At 35.7% G+C, this 23,547-nt stretch overlaps 2 protein-coding genes and 1 non-coding gene across 3 annotated transcripts; 2 read left to right on the forward strand and 1 right to left on the reverse strand.

The window, feature by feature from the left end:
• Positions 1–9,384: 9,384 nt before the first annotated feature.
• On the reverse strand, positions 9,385–15,876 carry LOC149014382 (mitogen-activated protein kinase 4-like). Its single transcript, XM_089155446.1, has 3 exons — positions 15,078–15,876; positions 14,224–14,650; positions 9,385–10,817 (listed from the first exon to the last, which is right to left on the reverse strand). The coding sequence occupies exons 2-3, from the start codon at positions 14,644–14,646 to the stop codon at positions 10,134–10,136; spliced, it is 1,107 nt and encodes a 368-aa protein (XP_089011572.1). The 5' UTR covers positions 14,647–14,650; positions 15,078–15,876; the 3' UTR covers positions 9,385–10,133.
• Positions 15,877–19,413: 3,537 nt separating this feature from the next.
• LOC149014383 (alcohol acyltransferase 9-like) lies at positions 19,414–22,661 on the forward strand. The gene is made up of 2 exons (XM_089155659.1): positions 19,414–20,009; positions 21,487–22,661. Exons 1-2 carry the CDS (start codon positions 19,578–19,580, stop codon positions 22,468–22,470), a joined length of 1,416 nt encoding a protein of 471 aa, XP_089011785.1. The 5' UTR covers positions 19,414–19,577; the 3' UTR covers positions 22,471–22,661.
• On the forward strand, positions 20,198–20,282 carry TRNAM-CAU (transfer RNA methionine (anticodon CAU)). Its single transcript is given in 2 exon segments — positions 20,198–20,235; positions 20,247–20,282. It is a non-coding gene; the product is annotated as a tRNA-Met (tRNA).
• Positions 22,662–23,547: the final 886 nt, after the last annotated feature.

A 23,547-nucleotide genomic window follows, 5' to 3' on the forward strand; every position in this document is an offset into this window, starting at 1 on the left:
AAAAATATTCAAGAAAATTGAAAAAGAAAAGAAAAAGAACGAGAAAGAGAGCAGAGAGCTTTGTTCATAACTTCACCTTGGAATCTACTCTCTAGAAAAAGTAGTAGTTGGAAAATAGAGAAAGTGAAAGAGAGGGTGGAAGGTGACGTTTGATGAGGCATGTGGGGGCGGAAACGAAATCTCCACGACCGTCCAGCTGGTGAGCAACAAACAAAAACATGAACAGAAAATCAGAAAAAAAAAACACAAAATTAAAATTGGAAATGCAATCAGAATAAATTTTATAATAGAAGCAGGGCATGGGCACGCCCTCTTCCCAAAGTAAAATAATAATCTCAATTTTTTTATTAAATAAAAAAGATGCAATAGTGGCGACCTAGCGCTCCTCGCTATTCAATGTTCAGACTTTTTATCGAGTGCAACCTATATAAAGCATTAGCCCTGTGCAGTACTAGCGCAAGCACTGGCCCTGTCAGCAGAGTCCTGCCGGAGGCTTAGTATAGTCCCACAAAAACCGGTAACACTCATGCCCAGACCAAAGAGCACACAACTTTCTAATAATCACATTTAACAAAATGTAATGTGCATGTTCATAGTTGATCATCTGGGTAGGATTATTGATCTTTTGAAAGGTTTTCTTCACTTTGTATGTTTGGGTGTTAAGAAAATTGCAATGACAAAATTCTATGGATGCAATGATTGATTTAGAGTGTTCTTTTTCATATTTCTTTTAAAAGATTAATATTATTTAATAATTTTTTTCTTTTCTTGCCCCCAAACGAGCAATCTCATTAGGTGATTTGTTGACTTTCTTGATATGTATAATTATTTAAGGGGAAGAGGTTTCGAGAATAACTCTAATTAATATTATGGACTAAGCTACCTCAAGGCTAGGGCCAGGGGCGACCCAACATTCACATAATAATTACAAGATTTTTAGTACAAATATTTAAAAAGTAAACTATATCAGTAATAATTAAAAATTTATATTAAATTTTTTAAAAAATAAGAATAAGTGAAAAGTCACAAAATACTTTTATAGCTTTAATATCATAATGGAACTCGACGACCTTTAAGATCGCAAAAATCCACAATAATTTATTTGATTTACAATAGACTCTTCAAAATTCAAACATAGAGAATCTTATCTAGTGTTGCATGTGTTAGAGTCCAAAACTCTATATAAAATACGAACTCTTCTATTCTATTGTGTTTTCAATTCTATAATAGAATTTGTATTTTGTTGGGTTTGAATTTGATTTGTTGTGTTAAAAATACATGTTCTCTCACATCAACTACAAATAAAAATAAGTAATCAATAAATAAATAAAACAGCAAGAAACTTTCATACTCTTAGAGTCTTAATCATACGTATTCAGCATTTAAAAAATAAAAAAGAGTCAGAAAATAAAATCAAGAGAGAATTGGAGAAAATAAACCGAAAAGAGAGAAATAAGAAAACATAAATTTTTACTATATGCTAAAACAAAAGTGTCAAAACCATAAGTAAGGGGAGAATTACAAAACTGAAGTCTTGTAAAAAATAATTATCTTTGACATGGTATTTTTTTATTCTTTAGTGGACTCTTCAACATAGTGTCAAAGCCCATTGTAGTTTTCATTAATGGTGACGAAATACAAAGTTCTTGATCCATTTATTATATATATAAAGTATAATTTTTGAAAAAGCATTATATTCTAATCTTTTCTTTAATCATGATTTTTGGGGGTTAAAGATATTCTTATCCCACCCATTAGGAAAAAAAAATTTACTGAGACTTTTCTTGTGTCGTATAAGGACTTCACGGTCAAAGAATGGTAAACTCTTACCAAAAAAAAAAAAAAGAAGAAAAGGTAAACGACCAAACTGTCACCGTCAAGTGGGCCCCATTATTATTTGAAAGGTCAGGATGATTTCCAAGGCGCCAACCGTTTCCACGGTGAATCCAAAGGCTATGAGGACATTGGATACGAACTTCCAACCGTTGATTTGGAGGAGCCGGCGTTGAGGGAAGGTGGCGGATCTGGATCAAGTTGGAATCTTTTTTGGTAAATTCGAGAGAATGTGTTGGGAATCTTTACCTCGCTTTCACCGCCCTGCCAGCGATGAATTTACCATTAGGCCCTCTGCCGCCATAAAGACCCAATCAAGAACGGAGAACCCCACGTGTCATTTTCTATGTTGACAACTTGACATAACTGATGACTCAACTAAGGGTAGATGTGGTATCGAGGACCACCACTTAAAAGCTATAGAAAAGTATCAAAGTAATTTTTGTCATCTAAATTGCTCATGCTGTATGAAAATGGAGGTGAAATCGATTTATTGCATATATGGCAAACTGACAAATACAAAGCAAAAAATGTTGGAATTCATCGCCGCTGCTGTTGCCTCATTCTTTTCTTCCCCCTCGAATTCCTTCAAACCTCACAAACCTTTTCCCTGAAATCGCACTTGCACTGCACCTATCGAACTTCACCAGAAAGTGGCTAAAACTGTGTCTACAGACTCAGCACCTCCTAAAAATGTCGGTGAAATTCACTAGTTCATCAAAGGGCTAACCGGCTAATCTTGCCAGAATGTCGCACCTTGCTCTCAGTCTCCAAGTCTCCAATTGATAATCCTACAATACTTCGAGGCTGAATCGGGCTCATCCTTAGACCTATTTGATAACTCACCAGGTGTTTCAATTTTGAGAAATATCAGAAATAGTTTGAGGGTTTTTAAAAGCAAAAACACTTTTTTAAGCGTTTGATAAACTTGTTTCGGAAAGTAGAGAAAATGCCTGTAGGCATTTGATAAAAGTTTTATTTTCCTGAAATAAATTTAGAAATTGTAATAAAATTTATGAAAATTTTCATTGTTAATTTTAGAATGTTAAATTCATAAATACTTATTTTAAAACTGTTTCACCCAACTCACATCCAATTTTTGTTTTTTAAAATTATTTCGATGCAACAACTACTTTTCTACGTCTCGAAGTAAGAAACACCAAAAAATTGTTTAATAGACTTGAAAGAAGGGTTAATTAGATTCCCCCCACCCCCTCTTTTATATGGTGAAAGTCAATCAGGTCTTAAAACGACTAGTCGAATTGATCTTGACAGAATGCTCTAATACGGATATGTCCTATGAATCTAAACTGACTTCATATTTCTAGAGGACTAAGTCAAAAATGTAGACTGGTAGAAATATATGAGACTCTTTGAGGCAATGGAGTGAAAAAATGGATATCACCTAGCAGACAAGCTTTTTGAATCTAAAATATGAGACTCGTTCTTTTACCCTGAAAAACCAAACAAACTCAATTTTGTTTTTAAGAGATTTCACTACAAATAATACACTTTTTTCATCTAGTCAAAGCCCTAACCCTGTAGCTCCTCCTGTAATTTGTGGTCAACAGCTGTCGAAGAAGACGATCCGAACTAAAAAGACAGACACCCATACAATTACAAAGAAATCAGTGCCTTAATGTCCGGGTTGTGCACGTTTCTTAATTCACATCATGATTACGATCGGTTTCTTACTAAATAAATCCAAACCCAATAATTGGACCAGCTTGACATTTTTTCACTTAACATCTTTTTATGATACAATGAACTTATGACCTGTTGTTTTTTTGTTTCATCGTTTTCGTATTATTCACATCATTCGTTTTGAATTTTTTATCCTATTTGATTTGACAACCCCACCCAACATTCATCCATGAAACCTGCTTGGTTTGTATTGTTAATGTTATAGAGAGAGAGAGAGAGTTATAGTATATATGGCCAATAATGGATTTAGAAATCAGAGTGTACTTTGGAAGGGATGGTTTTGTCTTTTCATGTAATACAAGTAGAAGAAGGGCAAGGGACACGCATGGGTAAATATGTTTTGTTTCATATACAGGAACCAAACAGAATCAAGTTGGGGTACTTTTCAACTTTTAATAAAGCCAAAAGACCTAAAACTTGGGTTTTTGCTATGGGCTTTTGTAGCCTCATGAGGTGGGCCCAATGGGTCATGATGGACAGAATAGCTTCTTCTAGTAGGGCTCAATAGTCTTAAAAAAAAAAAAAAAAAAATAAGTTTCTACATTCTACTTCTTCTACCTAACTATTCAATAAATGCTTTTTGATTACAATATTAAACAATGTTAAATTCTATAACCCATTGAATATTCATTGAAAGATACCGATCAAGAAAAAAAAAATTCAAATGTAAAGATATTTTTTTCCTAGAACGTATAAATTTAATGATGTTTCATATTTTTGTGGGATAAGAAAATTGTATTCTTATTATCATAAGCATTTTTAATGCTGGAATGCACGTTAATGAAACTAGTACATATTCTAAATTAATTTATTCACTTTATAGTAAAGTAGTCTCTTTTCATCAGCTCGGTAAGCGCATTCAAAAGGGTAACTACCTCTAATAAATAAAACATCTTTCCAACAATCACTTTTATGTCATTAAGTCGCAATACACCAATCAAATACAAATTACCATTCTTAAGAAAATACGACCTATATATTTCTTTCATATCTAGATAGGTTTAGCTTTAGTTCATATGGATCCGATGCTCTGCATCCACGGGTGTGGTGTATTCAGTCCGTTTGGGTGTGTCCTCTGCATCCACAAGAGCAGTGTTCTGAAATTTTTATTTTCCATTCATATAGCTTTCAAAGATCTCTTCAAAAAAAAATTTGCTAAATAAAAATCTTAAATTTTTTTTCTTTTAAAAATTTTTAGACCATTCATATAAAAATAAATACAAAAATAAATAAACAAGAAAACTTTATAATTATAATTATAAAGCTGACCATAATTAGGTCGTCTCAATTACTATCAATAAGATACATTCAAATTTTCCAAACAGAAAAAATACATTTAAAATCAAATTCCTAAGATGTAAGAAAAAAAAAATCTCTTTATAAGATTAATATAGTTTAAATAGTATATATTTTTGACCTTCAACATGGAAGAAGAGGCAATGATGAGTTCACATGGTGGTTGGTGGGTCACCATACCAAAAGTCCCATTTGCAACTAGCATTAAAATCCAAAGGTGAACTTGGCTCAAATAAACTTTCCCCAAAGTAATAAAAAAAAAGAGAAGAACAGGAAATTAGGGCAAATCCCACCAAAACTTTTATGTTACATATCTTGAAAGCGAAATCCCCCAGACTATTTCCCTGAGAAAGTTCTGGTTTGATTGCTTGAAGATGAAGTAAGATGATTCTGTTCAAAAGAGAATGTCCACAGAGAAGGAAGAAAGATTCCACCTATGAACAATGGTTGGTTCCTTGACATCATCTAGCAATCCAAAAATGATTTCTCTAGTAGAGATAAGTTATATTAGCTTTGTTATATAGGTTTGTTCCCATAGACCTAGAAAGGACTAGTCTGTGGTCCCTCAAGAACAAAAGCCACAAGGGAGAGGGATACCCAAAACCAAAAGATGGATTCTCTAGTGTCTGAATAAGCAATCCAGCTTTTGTATAAATTTCATCATATCTTGTTTACCAACCCACCAAGTGTATTTTTTTTGTTACAAGCCTAAACCCTAAATCTTAAATTTGACACGGTTTTGGCTTAAATTTGAGTCTTTAAACCATGAGCCAAAGTTATGACTGAGCAAAAAGATGACAAGAATAAGCTAGAATGTACGAAAATCCATCCCATTAATTCGACTTTATTTCACTCCGACGAAACCACCACGTGTTTAGAAATTTATCAATATAAAGAAAATGCATTGAGAGATCCGGTCCTGATGCTTTTGTTTGTATGTAAGAGAGAAGATGGGTCATTGTTGTGGTCCTTCACTTTTCATTACATTGATGTGAATTGCCTTGAGACAGAGATAGAGACTTGAAACTAAACTCTATGGTGGTTCAAGTACGTACAAGTGAACTTTGATCAAGCTTCAACTTTTTATTCCTGGGTGATTTAAAGGAATAAAAGCTAATGCTTTGATAAGGAAAATTACCTTAAAAAAGAACTTGATAATACCTTATATGATCAATAGCATGCTAAAACCTTAGTGCATGACTAGGTAATGAAAATGATATATCAACCTTTCTTTTTTCACATTGGAAAAGAAAGAGAAGACATCAAACTAACTGGGTTATCTTTCTCTCCCTTTCATTTTACTGCAAAAGAAGAAAACAAAAACTTTTCACATCACAACCTAAATCTAAGTTTTATGGGACCCCATGACTAGTGAGAGACCTGAACCTTGGTGACGCGTATCTAGCAAAAATCCTGTGAAGGCTACATCGTTTTGAGCCATCTTTTTCTGCTTCCCCACACTTTTCGTAAGGTTTACAGTGATGGGCACATCATCTCTGTCACCTAACATGACTAAATACCAAAACAAACTCAATTAAAATTCACCTTCTAAGCTAAGGATTTTCTCAAGGACCCACTAATATATTTCATGATTCTAGTTTTGTTGTTTCTTGATCTTGTCTGTTCATGATTTATTTCGTCTCTGTTTTTCTTTCCTCTATTGCCAGTTACAAACCTTACTTTAAAATTTACAGATTTCATGAAATTCAGTGGAGTTGTTCATCTCATATTCTCAATCAGGTGCTAGTTTTCAAGGTCAAAATAACACATCTATATGATTTTTCCATAGAAGACAAGAACTTGATACACTCATACAGAAAACAAACGAAAATTACAATCACACAAACTTTTGTGGTTGGGGAAGATTTCCCTCTACCATACAATTTTTAACTTGTAGAGCGAGAAACTGCAGTGCTTTTAGCAGAGAGAGAGAGAGAGAAACGTCATGAAAAAGATAAAAAGGGATGTGATGGTCGGTCTGTAGGGTCGGACAAAGTTGATATCAGCTTTACCAAATGATCAATGGTGAGGTGCACAGTGTCTATTTAGATCTTCTTGGGAAGATGAGTTTCACATGCTTTCAGACATGAGTTGGGGTTCCCTTCTTTTGTTGGCTAAAGTTTCAACTTGGCCTCGCTAAAGCAACAACACCACCTTTGATCTTGGGTTTCTCTTTTTTCCATTGTTTCCCTTTTCTCAGTTCACCCTCCAGGGATATCTTACTCACAGTGCAGTAACTGTGACGGCTTGAGAGCTCACTTTTTGGACTTAACTGGGCAAATTTAAATGGTAGCAACTGCATTTCTGCCCTTTTAAATGCACCACATAACTGGGTTACCCAGAAATTAATGGGCAAATCTGTCGCTAGGTTTGTGATACCTGTCCCCTGTTCGTGTTTGTTGATGTCCATCACGATTTGTCAACAATCCAGACAAATAATTTATCTCCCCCAATTAGTTTTTGTTTTCTTTGATATGCATGATTCGAAGAATATTTCCGACATCTATGCATTCTGACTTCATGGTTTTTCTTTTTCTTGTTTCTGGTGAAGATTCAGAGTTCATAGTTAATGGGTTGAAAAAGCATATCTCATAATCGAATATATTGTTGGCAACGAATTAATTCATTAAGAAGGGTCAATCATCAAAGATAGATATATTATATAAAAAGACGTTCTAGATATGATCCTTTTGAGTTGTGGCTTGACTGTAATCAGAAAACTTTGCCTCATGATCATGCGAATCAATTCTTCACGATTTTTTTTTGGGTGGAGATCATTGACGACAATTATGAAATTTAATGTAAGAAGTACTTGCGAGTCAAACGATACTTATTTCAAGAAGAATAACTTTAGAAAATCATTAGGAAGAAAAGAATCACAGTAGAAAATCCTGGAGCTAAAGTTAGTCTGTGTGTGTATGTTTGTGTGGCTCTGGAGTGATGATTTTACAAAGAATACGAATGTTCTTGAGCACATACATAATGAAGATACCTTCTTGAGACTTCCATTAGTAACCATCACTCTTACACTTTCTACAGATGGTTTTAGATCTTTCGCCAGTGGGTCTATCTGTTAATGACCATCCTTTTCCTAGATACACGCGTGTGACGCATTGGCTCCATCAGTTCCAACTTTTTCTCCTTTTAGAGCTTTAATATCCTACTTCACTTTCGAGATTCCAGACCCATATCTAAAAAGACAAAGTAATCTGTGTTCCCACAACCAAGAAGAGAAGAAGAAAGAAGGGACCTTGGTTTCTGAAAAAAGAAAAAAAAAAAAAAAAGAAGCACCAAGTTGCCAATTGTAATGAAGTGGATATTAAGATGATCTGGGCAACTGGGCAGCTTCCACTCCATGCTTTTGTCTCCAAAGTTCTTGTCTGTTATATAGTTTGGCTTCTTTGCCCTTTTATCCAGGAAAACATGTTGTAACACAAGTAACCCAGATGATCTTGAGCCATCAAGAACAAGTTTTCTTTTTTTGGGTAGAAAAGAGTTTTATTTATTTAAAGGTAAAATCCCCTATTACAACCTAAGCCTATTTGATCAAACAGTAAAGACCAGTGGAGAAGGTGATGCATCTTGCAAAAGGGAGCTTTCCTTCAAGAACAAGTTGTTGGATGAATAACCTCCACATTTTGGATGTGCCTTGATCTATTTTTATTTAATTGTAAAAGTTTTTGCATTGGATCCAAAGTGATATTGTTCGTAGGCCATTACATTATAGTTTACATGGTACCGAAGCTAGGTCTGTGCAGGATTCCTGTCATGAGAAGACACACATGGATTATCCTTTTATTATTTGACTTTCTGAGCTATATCCAATTTCCACTTGATGATATTTAATAAATAAGATAAACTCAACTCTTGCTTATTTGTGCCATGAGAATCACATTCCAAGTGTAATGGGTCTAAAATGCTAGTTCAGGAACCAAACTTTTCTAATGCCACAACCATAAGTGGGGGACAAGAATGGCAATACAAGTTGTTTTATCAAAGTCAAGAAAAGAAAATCCAGAAAACTGTTTATCAATCCAATGTTATGTACATACATTCCCCCTGAGACTTATGGGTCTAACTCAAAACCAGTGGCAACTGAGTAAAGCATTCATCAAACCGTATGCATTCATAATTGCTGACATAACTGCAGATTCACAACTTAACGGTCAAGAATTTACACCCAAACCCTCCTAAAAGCTCCAAAAGCAGAGTAGCCCAGAGGCTGCCTTGGACTCTTAGACCTTATCCCCTTTGACTACTTTTCAACCTTAACCTTATCATGAGTTTACTCTTTTAGAACCCCAACTATAAAATTTCATTAAAATTTTGCTTTATTTATGTCTATCTATGGTGACATTATGATTAGACTTCTGAGTTTATCGTTAATTACCTTTCCTTGTTTTAATAGGATAAGAATTCTATGGGCCGGGTGCAGTATCAGATGGGTATTTCCACCTCCCAATGGGTGTGCTTGGCTCAAGGAAAACACTCTCCAACAGAGAACATTCATTTTATAACTTATATAACCTGAGATATTTCACTCTAATCTAACAAAGAAGATGACAAGGAATCTCCCAAAGCATGCATTTTCATTCACTTATCAGTGTCACTCAGGTATCTTTCCTGGAAGAAGAGTTCCAACCCATAAGCCTAAAACAGGACCTGATGTCTATGAAGGGCCCAATCCTAAGTCAGAGCTGGGTTTAGGGTCAAATCACTCTTATCAATCTAAGACATCATCATCATCTATAAATAGGCCCACTTGTAGCAGCCAAAAACTTTTATAGCATGGCCAGAAGATGTCTACTGGACTGGACTATATAGTCTAGAGGGTTAATTTTTACTACACTGGCCCAAAACTAAACCTACAAACTAGTGAAGACAATTATCTGAGAAAGATATTTGTATTCTGTATTCTGTTAAGTCAAACAAAAAATTGGAAGATCTACACAAGGAGTTTAGGGTACCACAGCATCATTAGTTAGGCTAGCTACATACATCATAGTACTAGAGCTAACATCAGTTACACAATGGGATACATAACTTCATACCATTGCATTTCTCAAAGTCAATGTACAAAGAGACCCAGGTTCATACAACATACAACAGCAGGCTTACAACTTAATAAGAGGACAGCTAACACACAAGGCAGCTCGAACTGATAAAACAATTCTTCAAACAAAATTCTTACTAATCTCATGCACTAACAGCACAAACCTCTAATGCATGCATCTGCAATAAAATAAAGTGGAAGAAGAAAGAATCTCTTTCCCAGACCTTTCCGTAGAATGGTGGTCTTCTTAGGCATTGGTTGAAGCCACTTCAGGGTGATAGTAAAGCATTTCTTTCCACATCATCTCTCTGATCCTTTCTTCACTCAAGTTCTCATCTATGTCAAGATCGACCGGGACCTGGGCAGGAGGGTTGCTTTTTGGGTCATAAACGGGGGACAAGTAAGGATGTTGGAGGGCTTCTGTGACACTAATTCTTTTAGAGGGATCAAAGACCAGCATTCTCTGCAGCAGATCAATTGCCAAGGGATTTGCATCAGGATACAACTGCGAAAAGGGGGTCCCAGGGGTATACGGGAGCGACTTGATGTATTTCCTAGCCTTGGAGTTGTCAATGAATTCGAGATCTGCCTCACTCTGGCTCCCAAGAACGCTGATGATCAGTTTAAGCTGATTGAGGCACTCAGTACCAGGAAAGACTGGTTTTCGGCCAAGCAGCTCAGCAAAAATACATCCCACCGACCAGACATCAATAGAGGTCCCATAATTGTCACAGCAAAGGAGAAGCTCAGGGGCTCTATACCAACGGGTAACAACATACTCAGTCATGAACTGTCCTTGGCTGCTGTTGGTGCGTGCCAGTCCGAAATCACATATCTTAAGTTCACAATTGGCATTCACAAGGAGGTTTCCAGGCTTCAGGTCACGGTGAAGAATGTTTGCTGAGTGGAGATACTTTAGTCCCCTAAGCAACTGCATTCCAGGCACAGCAATAAGTTCAACTTGAACTAGATAATCCCAGTTAGAGAGTACAATAACTAAAGACTTCTATGCATCGTACATCTAAAATAAAGTTAAGTTGAGAATTGTAATATGAGAAGGTAGAAGAGAAAGGCAACAATATAAAGAGATCAAACTATCTATTGTGTGGATTTACCAACTGCTTCCATTAAATCAGAACTCAGCCAGCTCAATGCAACTGAACATTCAGTAATCTGAGACACCAACATTATAAGTTGCAACTTGCAAAAGAGTGAATGTCCCTTAATTGTTTCACCATTTTATATGCTCAGATTTACAACCTTGCATATATTGTTAAGTGGTTTACTCAACAAACTCATAGCTCCCATTGGGTTTTCAACTGTTTAGGCTCTAAAACTCTGGACTTTCTCTCTTGTAGCAGCAACTCTGACAGTGAACTTTGTCCTCTTAAAGGAGCTATGCAAGAGCGTGTTTAGAATAATTCCACACAGCTATGGGGCAGTAGACTCTGAGAATCCCAAAAAGTAGGATCCGGCATGTATAGGTAAAACTAATTTTATCAATTCACTTTGGTAAAAAGGAGATTCCAAACAACAGATCTTAGTTGGGGCATAAGGCTTTCATTTAATTTGAATTCTAAGTTATAAGAGAGAGTATCCTCCCTCTTCCTACACCCCTCCAGCATCCCTGACTCCCGTGCAGCTGCGGGGTTATAGACAGGAGAAATAAGTATGATGGAGAAGCAAACCCCAACCAAACCCATGTCTATATGTATGTTGGACATTTTGGAAGGGGATTGCCTGGTACATGAGGGGGCCTGGTTGGGCCACTTTGAATCCATCCATGAAGGACATACGCTAAAACCCCGTGGTCTTATCGATCATCATCTCGGTGATCAGTAATGGAAAATCGTCTTTGGGACAAGCTTGGTTGAGATCTCAAAAGTCAATACAGACTCGGATCTGCCCATTCTTTTTCTTTATGGGGACAATGTTGGCCAACCAGTCTGGATACTTTTCTTCTCGCCCACACAATCATAGCCGGAAACCTAATCAGGGCTAACATAGAATGAAGGTGACAAACAACATAATGGGGAATCAATGAACGAACAAATATTTGTGATCAATCTCGAAGCCTTTTCAATAAGCACAAAGTAGCTCAGAAACTAGCTGCAATATTGTTCTTACAGAATCAGAACAGTGACAACAATTGAGTGATGGTAAACTTAAAAGAGTATTGACATCATAACAGAAGGAGCCAAAGTCAAATGGCTAGTTTGACAGAATATAGAAATGAAACAATGTTGGAAGAATAACTTGCATGGCCACCCTTAAAAATAAGCAAAATATCAAGGCCACCATATATGCTTCTGATGAACAAAAAAGAAAGTACAATACATCAACATAGTATCACAATATACTACAACATTTAAACAGTAATTCTATATCTGAAGCAATTAGCGAACATTCTTCCAATGGTTCTATGATGGCCCACGAATCCATAGATGAATGTATTAAAGACTTAGCCAATGAGATTGTGTTAACAAATACTACAACCGACATAATTTTTATTTCATTTACCAAGACACATATATTGAACTTGATCCATTCTAGAAATAGTAAGACTGGATAACCTGCTAATACTAGAGGCATAGTTGGCTATTTTCAACCTGTCGATCTGATTAATAAACAGCCCACAACCTGGATGAGGCCACTATAGTATATGCTCATTAAAGGCATACAAACCAAAGCAAGGTTGAAGAGACCAAATGGTCTGCTCCGAGTCTCCGACCCAAACTCAACACATCCTAACCCTACTCTTCAATCCAATTTCTAGTTCTCCTTTACTATCATTGGCGATCACCCTGACCCTACCCACTGCAACCCTTTTATAAAATCAAAGGTTCTTCTTCGAGTACAATTTTCCAACTTACAAATTGAAAGATAGAACTGGACGTTAAATCAAAGAATATTCTCAGGATGTTCCTTCTATTAGGATCTACACTAGAAATAAATGCTTGCTAAAGGTAGTTTCATAAACATCTCCCTGAACCACATGATACTTTGAAATTTGAATAAACCAATGGAAAGCCCACTCTCCTGACGAACTGGGGCTGCTACCAGCTTTCATATTGCCCTATCTGATGTGAAAAATTTAGGGAAATTCATCAGTAGAATCTGATAGTAAAGCAAACATGAACTAAATATTAACAAAAGGAATAACCTTAGAGCCTTAATAGGAAATAGCCAGACAAGATTCTGGAGCACTGCAAATTAAGTAGCTATAAAACTCATTGAGATGCATTAAATTAAATAGACATCATGATGCCCCAGTTTGATTTCACCTCCTTTTTTGCTTACGAATAGTATTGCATTAGAGGGTAAAGAACAGAATAATCAGAGGAAGAAAATGCCTTAACTGTGAGAGCTATTAGGAGCTAGTTTGGGTTAGAACACAAATATATATCATTAGACTCAAAGAGAAAGCATTGACTAATTAGTTCATACTGACACCAACCAATACAGCCAGGGCATTCCAGGGTTTCAAATTTTTTTTAGGAAGGAACTAATTACAAAACCTACACCTACTCTTACCCCTGAAAAAATTAATACATGCAACCCCGCCTTATCCCAACTAAATGGGGTTGGCATAGTGGTTATCTTCTTTCTCCCATCAACCAAATCGAAAGCCACACCTGTTTACTTGTTCGGTTGTTCCTTGTCCTAGGCCATGCACATCTTCCCTAGCAACTTCTCCTAGAGTCATTATAGGCATACATTTAGCTCTTTTAGTTCCTTAATCTAAATCATATCATCCTCCTTTTTGGAACATCCCAAAGCCTCCATTGTACATGTCTCATCAACTCAACTTTCTCTGAGCTCATCATGTATTGAAAGTTGGAACTACCCATAAGTATCAATAGTTTGTTAATATTTGTAGCTCTTTTAGTTCGTCTTATCTAAATAGTATTATCCCTTCTTAATGAAACATTCAACAGTCTCCATTGTACATGTCCACGTAATCTCAAATCAAAGATTTTCTCTCAACTTATTCTGGATTAGCACTACTCATAGATAGCTCTAATTTGCTCATTTCTTGATGTCTTCTTCCTTCCTTTTATTTCTTCTTTTTTTCCCCTCTATGTTTTACGATTCATCATTCTCATTTCTCTCAACATTCTAAAATGAACCTTTTGGTAGACATTGTATAGACTATAGACAAGAAGAAGAATATTTAAACATTGAAAGCAGAATTTCCAGGACATCCCAAAGATTGTAGATGTAGACCCATGAAACAAAAGCCCTCGAACAAAGGCATTCCCTATGACCAAAGGAAAAGAAGACTATGAAATTCTTTCCACACAATCACGTTCACAATTCCACAAGAAAAACCATACCTGCAAGATAAAATATTGGCAGTGATCATTTGTAAGTGGCTGAGAAGATTTGATAATCTGATGGAGATCTGTATCCATAAGTTCGTAAACCAGATAAACATCCCTGAAACTTGTCCTATGGGGAGGCATCATTACATCTTTCAAAGCAATCACATTCTCATGCCGTAGATGCCTAAGAAGTTTCAGTTCCCGCAGAGTTCTCAGTGCATCAGTACGATTCTCAAAGGCATTGTGAATCTTCTTAATTGCAACTTTCTCATTTGTTTCCCTGTTGATAGAAGAACATACTATACCATAAGCTCCTCTACCGATGGGTTTAATAGGAACATATTTTGTATCAATCTCGAACAGCGTTTGCCACATCGAGTAGTAATGTTTCCCTTGGGATCTTATTCCATTAGGTGGCTCAACCATACTAGCCATTTCCCTGCAAGTCGCCACAACACATAAAGATCAACCAAAAAGATGAAAAACCAATTGTGCTAAGCAGCAATTAACTTAGGCATTCTGAGATCGTTCAAATAAATATTTCTTAGAACACATAAACTAATAAGAATCACCCACCCTAAATGGTTCTCATATTCTGCAACCAAGTTAATTATTGGAGTCAAGATCTATAAAAAATCCCAATAAAGGTTTCATCTTATGAATTACTTACACGGAACAGAACAAAAATAGAATTAATAATTCTAATGGAAGTTGCCAGAATCACAAGTTTTCCCTATAATTTAAAAGTGCCGTTTGGGTTGCAACATAAAGCGTGAAAGCAGGGGGAGCAAAAGAATCGAAGAAATAACACTATATCAGGAAAAAAAACTAAACACGAAAGACAAATGGATGGATAAAATCCTTACTTGCAGCAAGTAAGTGAAACTCTAGATATCAGTTACGAAATCTTCAAACTCTCTTCTATTTATGCAGTAATCCTTCCAAACCCTCCTGCAATTCACATCAAATGCTTGCATCCTACATCTTCCAACTCATCCCTGAATCAAAATTACAATGGGTTTCTCTCAATCTCAAGAAGAAAACGAATAGGGAAGATCAACGAGCTAAGAGTACAAAGTTTTCCCAACGAACTCCGATAGTAGAGGACCCTCTTCTTCCCCTGAATTCGAACTCCACATCCATTAATCTCAAATCTCCAAATATCCCGTATTTCCTGGGACAAACAGACAAATTAATTGTCTTTGACTCCCTAGAGAGTAAACCCAATAAGCAAACCTATATCCAACGACCCCCTCGAACTTGGCGCACGAATTTGCAACCTTTGATGAATCACACGCTTGTTTCAGTGAATACCCACAAGAATAGTATAAGATCCGAAGATAATGATCCACTTTCTCGTATCTGGAACGCAGCAGAGGTATTCAGGATTCCACACCCATCGATATCCCTTTCTTTTCGGTCACACTCATGGCTGGAGAAGTGAGAGAGATAGAGAGAGAACGAGAGGACACAAAAAGGAAAGCGAAGGATAGGGAGATACAATCAAAAGTGATCAGTTTTATATTGGCTCGGCTCCTTCTTCTTCTCTCTTCTGCCTTCGTCACAAGAGATCATCGATTCGAGTCCGCAACTGTTTAAGATGTAAGATGTCGTACTTAGCTCAGATGAAGCTGTGAGGTTCTCAGTTACTAAATCAATCAACTGGTTGATTCTTTTTTTTTTTGGTGAACAACTGGTTGATTCAAAATATATTGAGACCGTGTGGTGGGCAAATCTTTTTTTTCGTTAATTATTTACCGACAACATTGTAGATTTGTAGTGAATCTTTTATTTATATCAATATCTTTTATCCTTTTTTAAATTAATTCATTGATATTAAAAGGAATTAACCAACGGGGGATGGTCCAAGTGGTAAGCAGCTTTTGGTCCGTTTAAGCAAGGTTCTGATATCGAATACTCGTGGATGTAAAAAATCCCCACTGGAAGACTCACCCACCACAGTGTGTGCGACGTGGGTCAAACCCCTAACCAGGATTGGCAACCAAAAAAAAAAAAATAGTAACTATTATCCATACTATAGAAAATGTGAAATCTATGACATTTTTATTAAGAGGTGCTGGTCATTACCAACTCACCTATCTTTGATGGTATTTTATATAATATTTTTTTTTATTTATAAAGATAAATTATATATAAATCCTCTAAATTTGTAATTAATTATATCAATTACCCATAAAATGAAATTAATTAGGAATATTTCTTTTTGTTATTATCATCATTCAACTTTTATAGTTAACAATAAAAAGGGTATTTATAATTTATTATTTTTTCATGAGTAGTTGATATAATTAATTACAAATTCAATAAGTCTATATGTAATTTGCCTTATTTTTAATGTAAATAGTGTAATCGCTATCTTGTATAAGTAAATTGCAACTGTTTGAAGATGTCATTTAATGGATAATTTTTTTTAAACAGGTGACTCTTAAATGAGGTTTTCATCCTCGTGATCCAAGGATAATTTTTTAATTAAGAAATTAGTTTAAAATATCCATACTAATTGATGTACATTAATGTCAATACTTACAATGACTAAAATGTCGTAAATTACTTGTCAGTCAATGTCGTAATATTCTCCCACCATATATATATAAACTCTTCGAATTCAAAAAATAATAATAAATAAATAAATTACTTATCAATGCAATATTGGCAGAGTGATAAGATCCATACTTTTCAATTGAAACCTTTCAATTTTTTTTGTTTTTTTTATCAAACTGAATTGAAACATTTCAATGTTTTCTTCTTTTTTTTTCAACTGAATATATAAGGGTTTTTGTGTCATTGTCTGATGAACTCTCATAATAAGAAAAGACTTCTCTCTCACACACGTTTTTATTGTGTATTGCATTTAAGATAATTATAGAATCTTGAAGGCTACTCCAATTGCAAGTTGCAACAACTATTAATGAAAGACACAAGGGAAACAAACATCTGATGTGGACGAGTGTCTGAGAATCCGGTTCACACTTGGATCATCCAGATCCGACCCTGATCTCCGTCTGGTTGCTCTGTCCAACATGACAAACTAATGGGCTGGGCTGGCCCATTCGTTTTCTAAATGGGTTTTCTTTTACCCTATTCCTGGGCTTTACGATTTCCTTCTCCCAACATGTGGAGTTTGATCCATTTCTTGGATTTCTTCCTTCTAGTGGGCTGGTTCTTCAATGCCCAGTTGGATGGGCCCATTTTACTTTTATGGATTGAGGTTCGCAGCTCCGTCCGGGTCAGTTTATGGGATTTTGAACAGTCCAGATCTAAAGTGGTGAATCTCAACTCTCTTTCTTTCTTTTTTTCTTTCGGGTTTTATTTTAGGGGTGCAGTTCAAAAAGTGAAAGAAAAAATAACCAAAATGGGCTCGACCACCAAAATTGATCCTCACTGATTGTTATTAAGAAACAACTTTAATGGGAAAAATGGTTGAATGATTTCACATGAGAGAACCTCAAATATATTGGCAGTATACATCGCATGCTGTTAGGTAACTATGAACAATAAAAGAAATATATAAAACATGAAAATACAATACATGGAAATGTTTATATGGAAATGTTTGTATGGAAATAATTTAATAGAGAAATCTAATCAAGTCAAAGCCAAATTAGGATATTGATGAAATGGAAGGATGAGATAGTATGAAAAAAATTCAACTGTAAAGAATGATGAATGAAATATAATTCAAATGAGAGAAGTGATGAATGGAAAGAATTCAAATGATAATATGAAATGATATGAAAGAATCCAAATGAGAGAAGATGAAATGATATGGAAAAAATCCAAATTAGAGACAATTAGGGAAAGGATGAAAAATCATCCTTATCATGCCTAATAATGGTAGCTTAATGCCAGTATTGAAACAAAATCTCAATTTGTGCATGTTCACTAATCTTCTTTTGATAGCTTTATTTTAAGACAGGATCACTTTTTAATATATTAACAAAGCTCTGCATCTGTCATGAGGATATTTGAACTTTTTATCTCATACTATGAGACATTGCTCTCTGCTAATTGAGCTAGTCACTTAGCATATTGGGCCAAGTTGTTGTTTTTTTTGTTTTTTTTATTAGGGGATGGGCACTATTATATATACCATAAAAACTCAAACTTGTAACCTATTCAATAAGAGGTGCCGGTATTACCAAACAAGCTACCCTTCAATGGTATATTAGGTCAAGTTTCCATTGATGACTTTGGCGTCAGATTGTCAAAGGGCTCATAATGTCTACTTCAACTACTGCACTGGTAAAATATAAGAAAGAAAAATCAGCATTTTTAATAGTATTTTCCAACCGAGTCAATCCTTCTTTTTCGTATCTCTAAAATTGTTAGTTTAAAATAGGATTAGTTGGAATTGGATTCCATGAGGATGAAATAATGCAACATTAACAAATATGACGTTCCCTCGTGACAAAGTGGATTCTAGGAGGATTAAATTTTACAAAAGATAAACAAATTAGCATTTATTAAACGGATGGAAATAAATAAAAAGGAGTATAATTTTTTTACAAAAGGCTCTTGTCCTTAAAAATTATTTTGATTCTTAGTCAAAATTAGATAAATTACTTGTACCAAAAGCAATCTTCTTCTTCATCATCTAAGTGTTCTTCGAGTAAAACAGCAATGGAGAACTATAAAATAGGTGTCATAAAATATATTTTCTAAATTTTTATTTAGTGGGATTTCTTGAAAAAAAAAAGGAGTTATATTAGGGGGACCCATTTACACCCTTGGTCTTAGAGGCCATCAGATAGGGGCAGCCAGCACTTTTAAAAGGTGATGCGAATTCCCCTTTAAGCCCTTCTGCAAAGTTGAAGCTTTTCTTACAAAATAAAATAAAATAAAATTTGAAACTTTGAGGTTTGAACCGAAGCGTATCCCAAGAAAAGAGATTAAATAGAAAAGGAAAGAACAAAAATCATGAAAGGGGTTTCCCTTGTTGCTTTCCCAATTCTCATGGAACAACACCAGGTACCTCTTTTTTAACTGTTTATCCTTGCCTCTGCAACTGTCGGTTTTCCCTTTCCATTCATCCAACCACTTCCAAGTTCAAAATCCCCAGATCATCATATAGTATTAGTGCTCCCTCCCAGGTGAATTTTAATGTGATTAGTGGTGGAGAGAGAGAGAGAGAGAGAGAGAGAGAGAGAATGTGTTTGGGTGATAATTATTATAAGAATAATGAAACTGGAATCTGATTGTACGTTCCCAAATCTAACATCAGATCTAAGGTGACCCATTGCTTCTCCATATTTACAAAATGCCCCTTCCCCACCATCTATTTCAGTCACTTTGTTCTCTCCCTTCCTCATTACCTTAGCTTTCTCTCTCTCTTTCAGTGAGAAACCATGTTTACATATTCATCAGAAATCCCAGATTCTTACAATCAAACTGAACCCAGTTTAGTCCGTCCAAGAAACCCAACTCCAAGGCGAACTCTTTATCTGTCTAACCTTGATGACCAGAAGTTTCTGCGATTCTCCATCAAATATATATTTCTTTATAAGAAATCTGTAGATGTAGAGAGCTTGAAATCTTCCTTGTCAAGGGTTCTTGTTGATTACTACCCTTTAGCAGGGAGGTTAAGGACGAGTACAGAAGATGAAGGGAAGTTTGAGGTGGATTGTAATGGAGAAGGTGCTCTGTTTGCCGAAGCTTTCATGGATTTCACCGCTGACCAATTTCTTGAAGCTTCCAAGAGGCCAAATCGTTCTTGGAGAAAACTCCTGTATAGGGTGGACAGTCGAAATTTCTTGGACATCCCTCCTCTCATAGTTCAGGTATCTCTGCCACCTCCTTCCTTGCTCTTTCTTTTCCACGCTTTAGTTTTAGATTTCATGAAAGTATGAAGTAATTCAAAATTTTCTTTTTCTCTCTAATTATTAAATCATCAGATATCTGAATTCTTGGGGTAAGAGGGTTTCTATATTTTTTTTAAATAAAATTATATTTATTTACAAACAACAACGGGGTGGTGGCGCAGTTGGCTAGCGCGTAGGTCTCATAGCTAAAGAGTAATCCTGAGGTCGAGAGTTCGAGCCTCTCTCACCCCATATTATTTTATATGGCCCAACAAAAAAAAAATTCCAAAACGTTGGCCTTGGATTTTATTTTAATTTTACATCTATTCCAATGACTCTGATTTAATGTTGATATTTTATTAATATTAGTATTCTATTTTTTTGGCCAAAATGCTACTGGTATTTTATATTGTTGACATTAATAGTTGTGATATCGTTCAACATTGACACAAATGCTGAAATCAATATTATAGCTTATTTAAAGTATTTTGTGACATATATAAATTAGAAAAGTGAAACACTAGGATAAGTTTGTCTAATGTGTATTGATTTTGAAGGTGATTGATATCTTGTGCTACAAATCATGAGTGTGGTTTAGAAGAATGGTGGTGGTGGGTTCTATTCACATTTTGGCATCGAGTGGGACTTGAGCCAAAAGTGGCTTGGAGTGGGATATATGAATTATATGAAAGGGCTGTTTCAAATGATTATTTCCAAATTTCAATCATTTTAATGGGTTTTCTTTGTATCCTTTTGTATCCACTCTCGCAAGCCATATCCACTAGAAGCCCCTCACAAAGAAAAAGATCCTTTACGAGTATGGTTAGGTAATTAAATTGCAGTTATGGGATGATTTGGATATAAAACCTACATTACTCTTTAAATCTTTAATTTTTTTGGATCCAAGGTTTATCTCGGCCAGCTTGCGCGCACCACGACTACATCTCTGACTTCCTATGTGGAAGCGTTGGTCTTTTGCCAACTGAGCCACCCCTATGTGAAAGCATTGGTCTTTATTGTAAACAAAGATGAAAAAAAATTCATTTGCCTACAACAATGCATTTTTTATACCTAATAACAAGTTGAGATTTAAAGCTTTATTTTAAAATTTGAAAAGCCCATAGGTGATATGTTAAAGCGGTTAAAGACCCAACTTCCCTAGGGGAGGTCTTAGGTTTGCACCCACTCGGCCGCATTAATATTAAGCTCCCTCCCTGAAGAAGTAAATCGTGGTACGTGCAAACTGGCCCGAATGAACCTCAATTAAAAAAAAAAAAGCCCAAAATAACTCCGTAATTTATTTGCTTTCTCAACCAATTATTTGACATGTATACAGAGAACAATACACAATAGATGATGTTTTTCACAAATATGTCCATGCGTGGAAATAGACATTGAGAAACTCTAGAAGTTTTGGTTCATTTTCATTTTTGTTAATTTGAATGTCTGATGACAGGTGACCAATCTTAGTGGCAGAGGAATGATCCTATGCACCGCTATCAATCACTGCTTGTGTGATGGTATCGGTACATCTCAATTCTTGCAAGCTTGGGCCCACGTCACCTCAACATCTGGTGATGCTATCCTCTCCATCTCGCCATTTCACGAACGCCACATGTTGAGGCCAAGGAGCATTCCAAAGATTACCTTCACACACCCAGAATACACCAGCACTACACCTGATCACGAGGGCATGGATGGTATTAACTTCCCGGAACAGATGCTCAAATCTCAGCCACTTGTCCCCGTGAGCGTAACATTCAAACCCTCTCATATCCTTAACCTCAGAAGGCACTGTGTGCCGTCGCTAAAATGCACCTCTTTTGAAGCCCTAGCGTCACACACGTGGCAATCATGGATTCGCGCTCTAAACCCGCCGGCGTCTCTGAAGGTGAAGCTTCTGTTTTCAGTGAACGTGAGGAAGAAATTGAAACCAGAGCTCCCAGTGGGATATTACGGAAACGGGTTCGTGCTAGGGTGCGCCGAGAGCACAGTGAAGGAGTTGGTAGGGCTGGGTTCAAACAAGAACATTCACCAAGGAGTGAAGCTTGTGCAGGGTGCGAAGGCAGCGTTGACGGACGAATACGTGAGGTCTATGATAGATTTTCTGGAAGAGCGACGTGTAAAACCAGACCTGTCGACGAGTTTTGTTATATCTCAATGGGCGAAATTAGGGTTAGAGGATTTGGATTTTGGGGAAGGGAAGCCTGTGCATATGGGTCCTTTAGCCAGTGAGATTTACTGCCTGTTTCTGCCGGTCGTCGGCGATTTGGATGCTATTCGTGTGTTGGTGTCGGTGCCGGAGAAGATTGCTGATAAGTTTGAGTACTACATGAAGGATTTCATGGATGAAGAAGAAGGGAAGCAGAACGAGGAAGCTAGCGAGTGGTGCAAGAAGACTTTCAAGCTCCCTTCAATGAGTTTTTTGCCTTGTAATTGACTCTCTTTTCCTGTCTGACCGTGCATGTAAACTTGCTTCATCAATTCCTGTGTGGTACTGGTGCAGCATGTATGCTCCATGCATGGCTTTGTGATGACTTCTGTATTATCATAAACAATCTTTTACAGTCATCAAAGGATTGTTCGCCCTTCACTCTTGGGTTTGCTAAGATTGAAATTTTTTTCTTATAATTGTAAACATAATAAAACAAAAAATTTGAATTTCCAACCATACAATTAGACAAATCAATTCCAAAAAAATCAGAAGATGACAAACCCTACACTAACAAAGAAGGTAAAGTACAAGAGGAGAAGATTTTCGTTTACTCAGAAAAAAAATAAAAATTTACACATGTTTTCATAAAAAGTGCTTTTCATTAGCTTAACATACTTAATAATGAGGAAATAAGAATGGCTTTGTGCATGTTTCAGTTGCTTAATTCTCCACATGATGTTTCTATTATTTCGATGGCTAAAAAAGTTTTAAAGATAAGAGAATCAACTTTACCTATTTCCTTTGTTTTCTTGTCATTTGTCTTTCTTCTTTCATTCTTCTTCAGGTTACTAGATAGATTTAATGGAGATAGTAAGTTTTTGACTTAACATACTTATGATATATAACGATGTCTACTCTTCATGTTATACTCTAATATTAATCGTACCACAAAACAAAGTCTAATAATTAAATATTATTTTTAATTTAAATTTTACTTTAAAAAAATATAATTAAAAATATTTCTTCCATACTATGAGTCAAAAAAAATATTGAAAGGTATGACTTCTTTGTACTAATCCCATTTCACAATCTAAACAATCTTTTCATTTATAAAATTTTTTATATGGTTTTGTGGATGTTGAGTCACCATATTTTTGGTTTGGCTCTGCCAAAGCGTGATGCTTAATCTAAGAAAAATATTAATATAAAGCAAGGAGATAAAGAAGATGAAAAAACAAAGAACCACCTTGTCTTTTAGAATCACATCCTTTTTTAAGTTACAAGTAGCTAGTTTTCCACTTTCCATTTACTAGTGTTTTTACATGAGAGTCATCCACTCAACACTAGCTAACCCTACAAATG

The sequence above is a fragment of the Hakea prostrata genome, chromosome 5 (assembly GCF_041222555.1).
Source record: "Hakea prostrata isolate BN-2017 chromosome 5, UWA_Hpros_2, whole genome shotgun sequence".
Classification (NCBI taxonomy): Eukaryota; Viridiplantae; Streptophyta; class Magnoliopsida; order Proteales; family Proteaceae; genus Hakea; species Hakea prostrata.

Coding starts and splice junctions, on each gene's coding strand:
- LOC149014382 (XM_089155446.1), bottom strand. CDS start 14,646: ATGGCTAGTATGGTTGAGCCACCTAATGGAATAAGATCCCAAGGGAAA. Junction 10,818..14,223: donor GCCAATATTTTATCTTGCAG/GTATGGTTTTTC, acceptor CCTGGAATGCAG/TTGCTTAGGGGACTAAAGTA.
- LOC149014383 (XM_089155659.1), top strand. CDS start 19,578: ATGTTTACATATTCATCAGAAATCCCAGATTCTTACAATCAAACTGAA. Junction 20,010..21,486: donor TCCCTCCTCTCATAGTTCAG/GTATCTCTGCCA, acceptor GTCTGATGACAG/GTGACCAATCTTAGTGGCAG.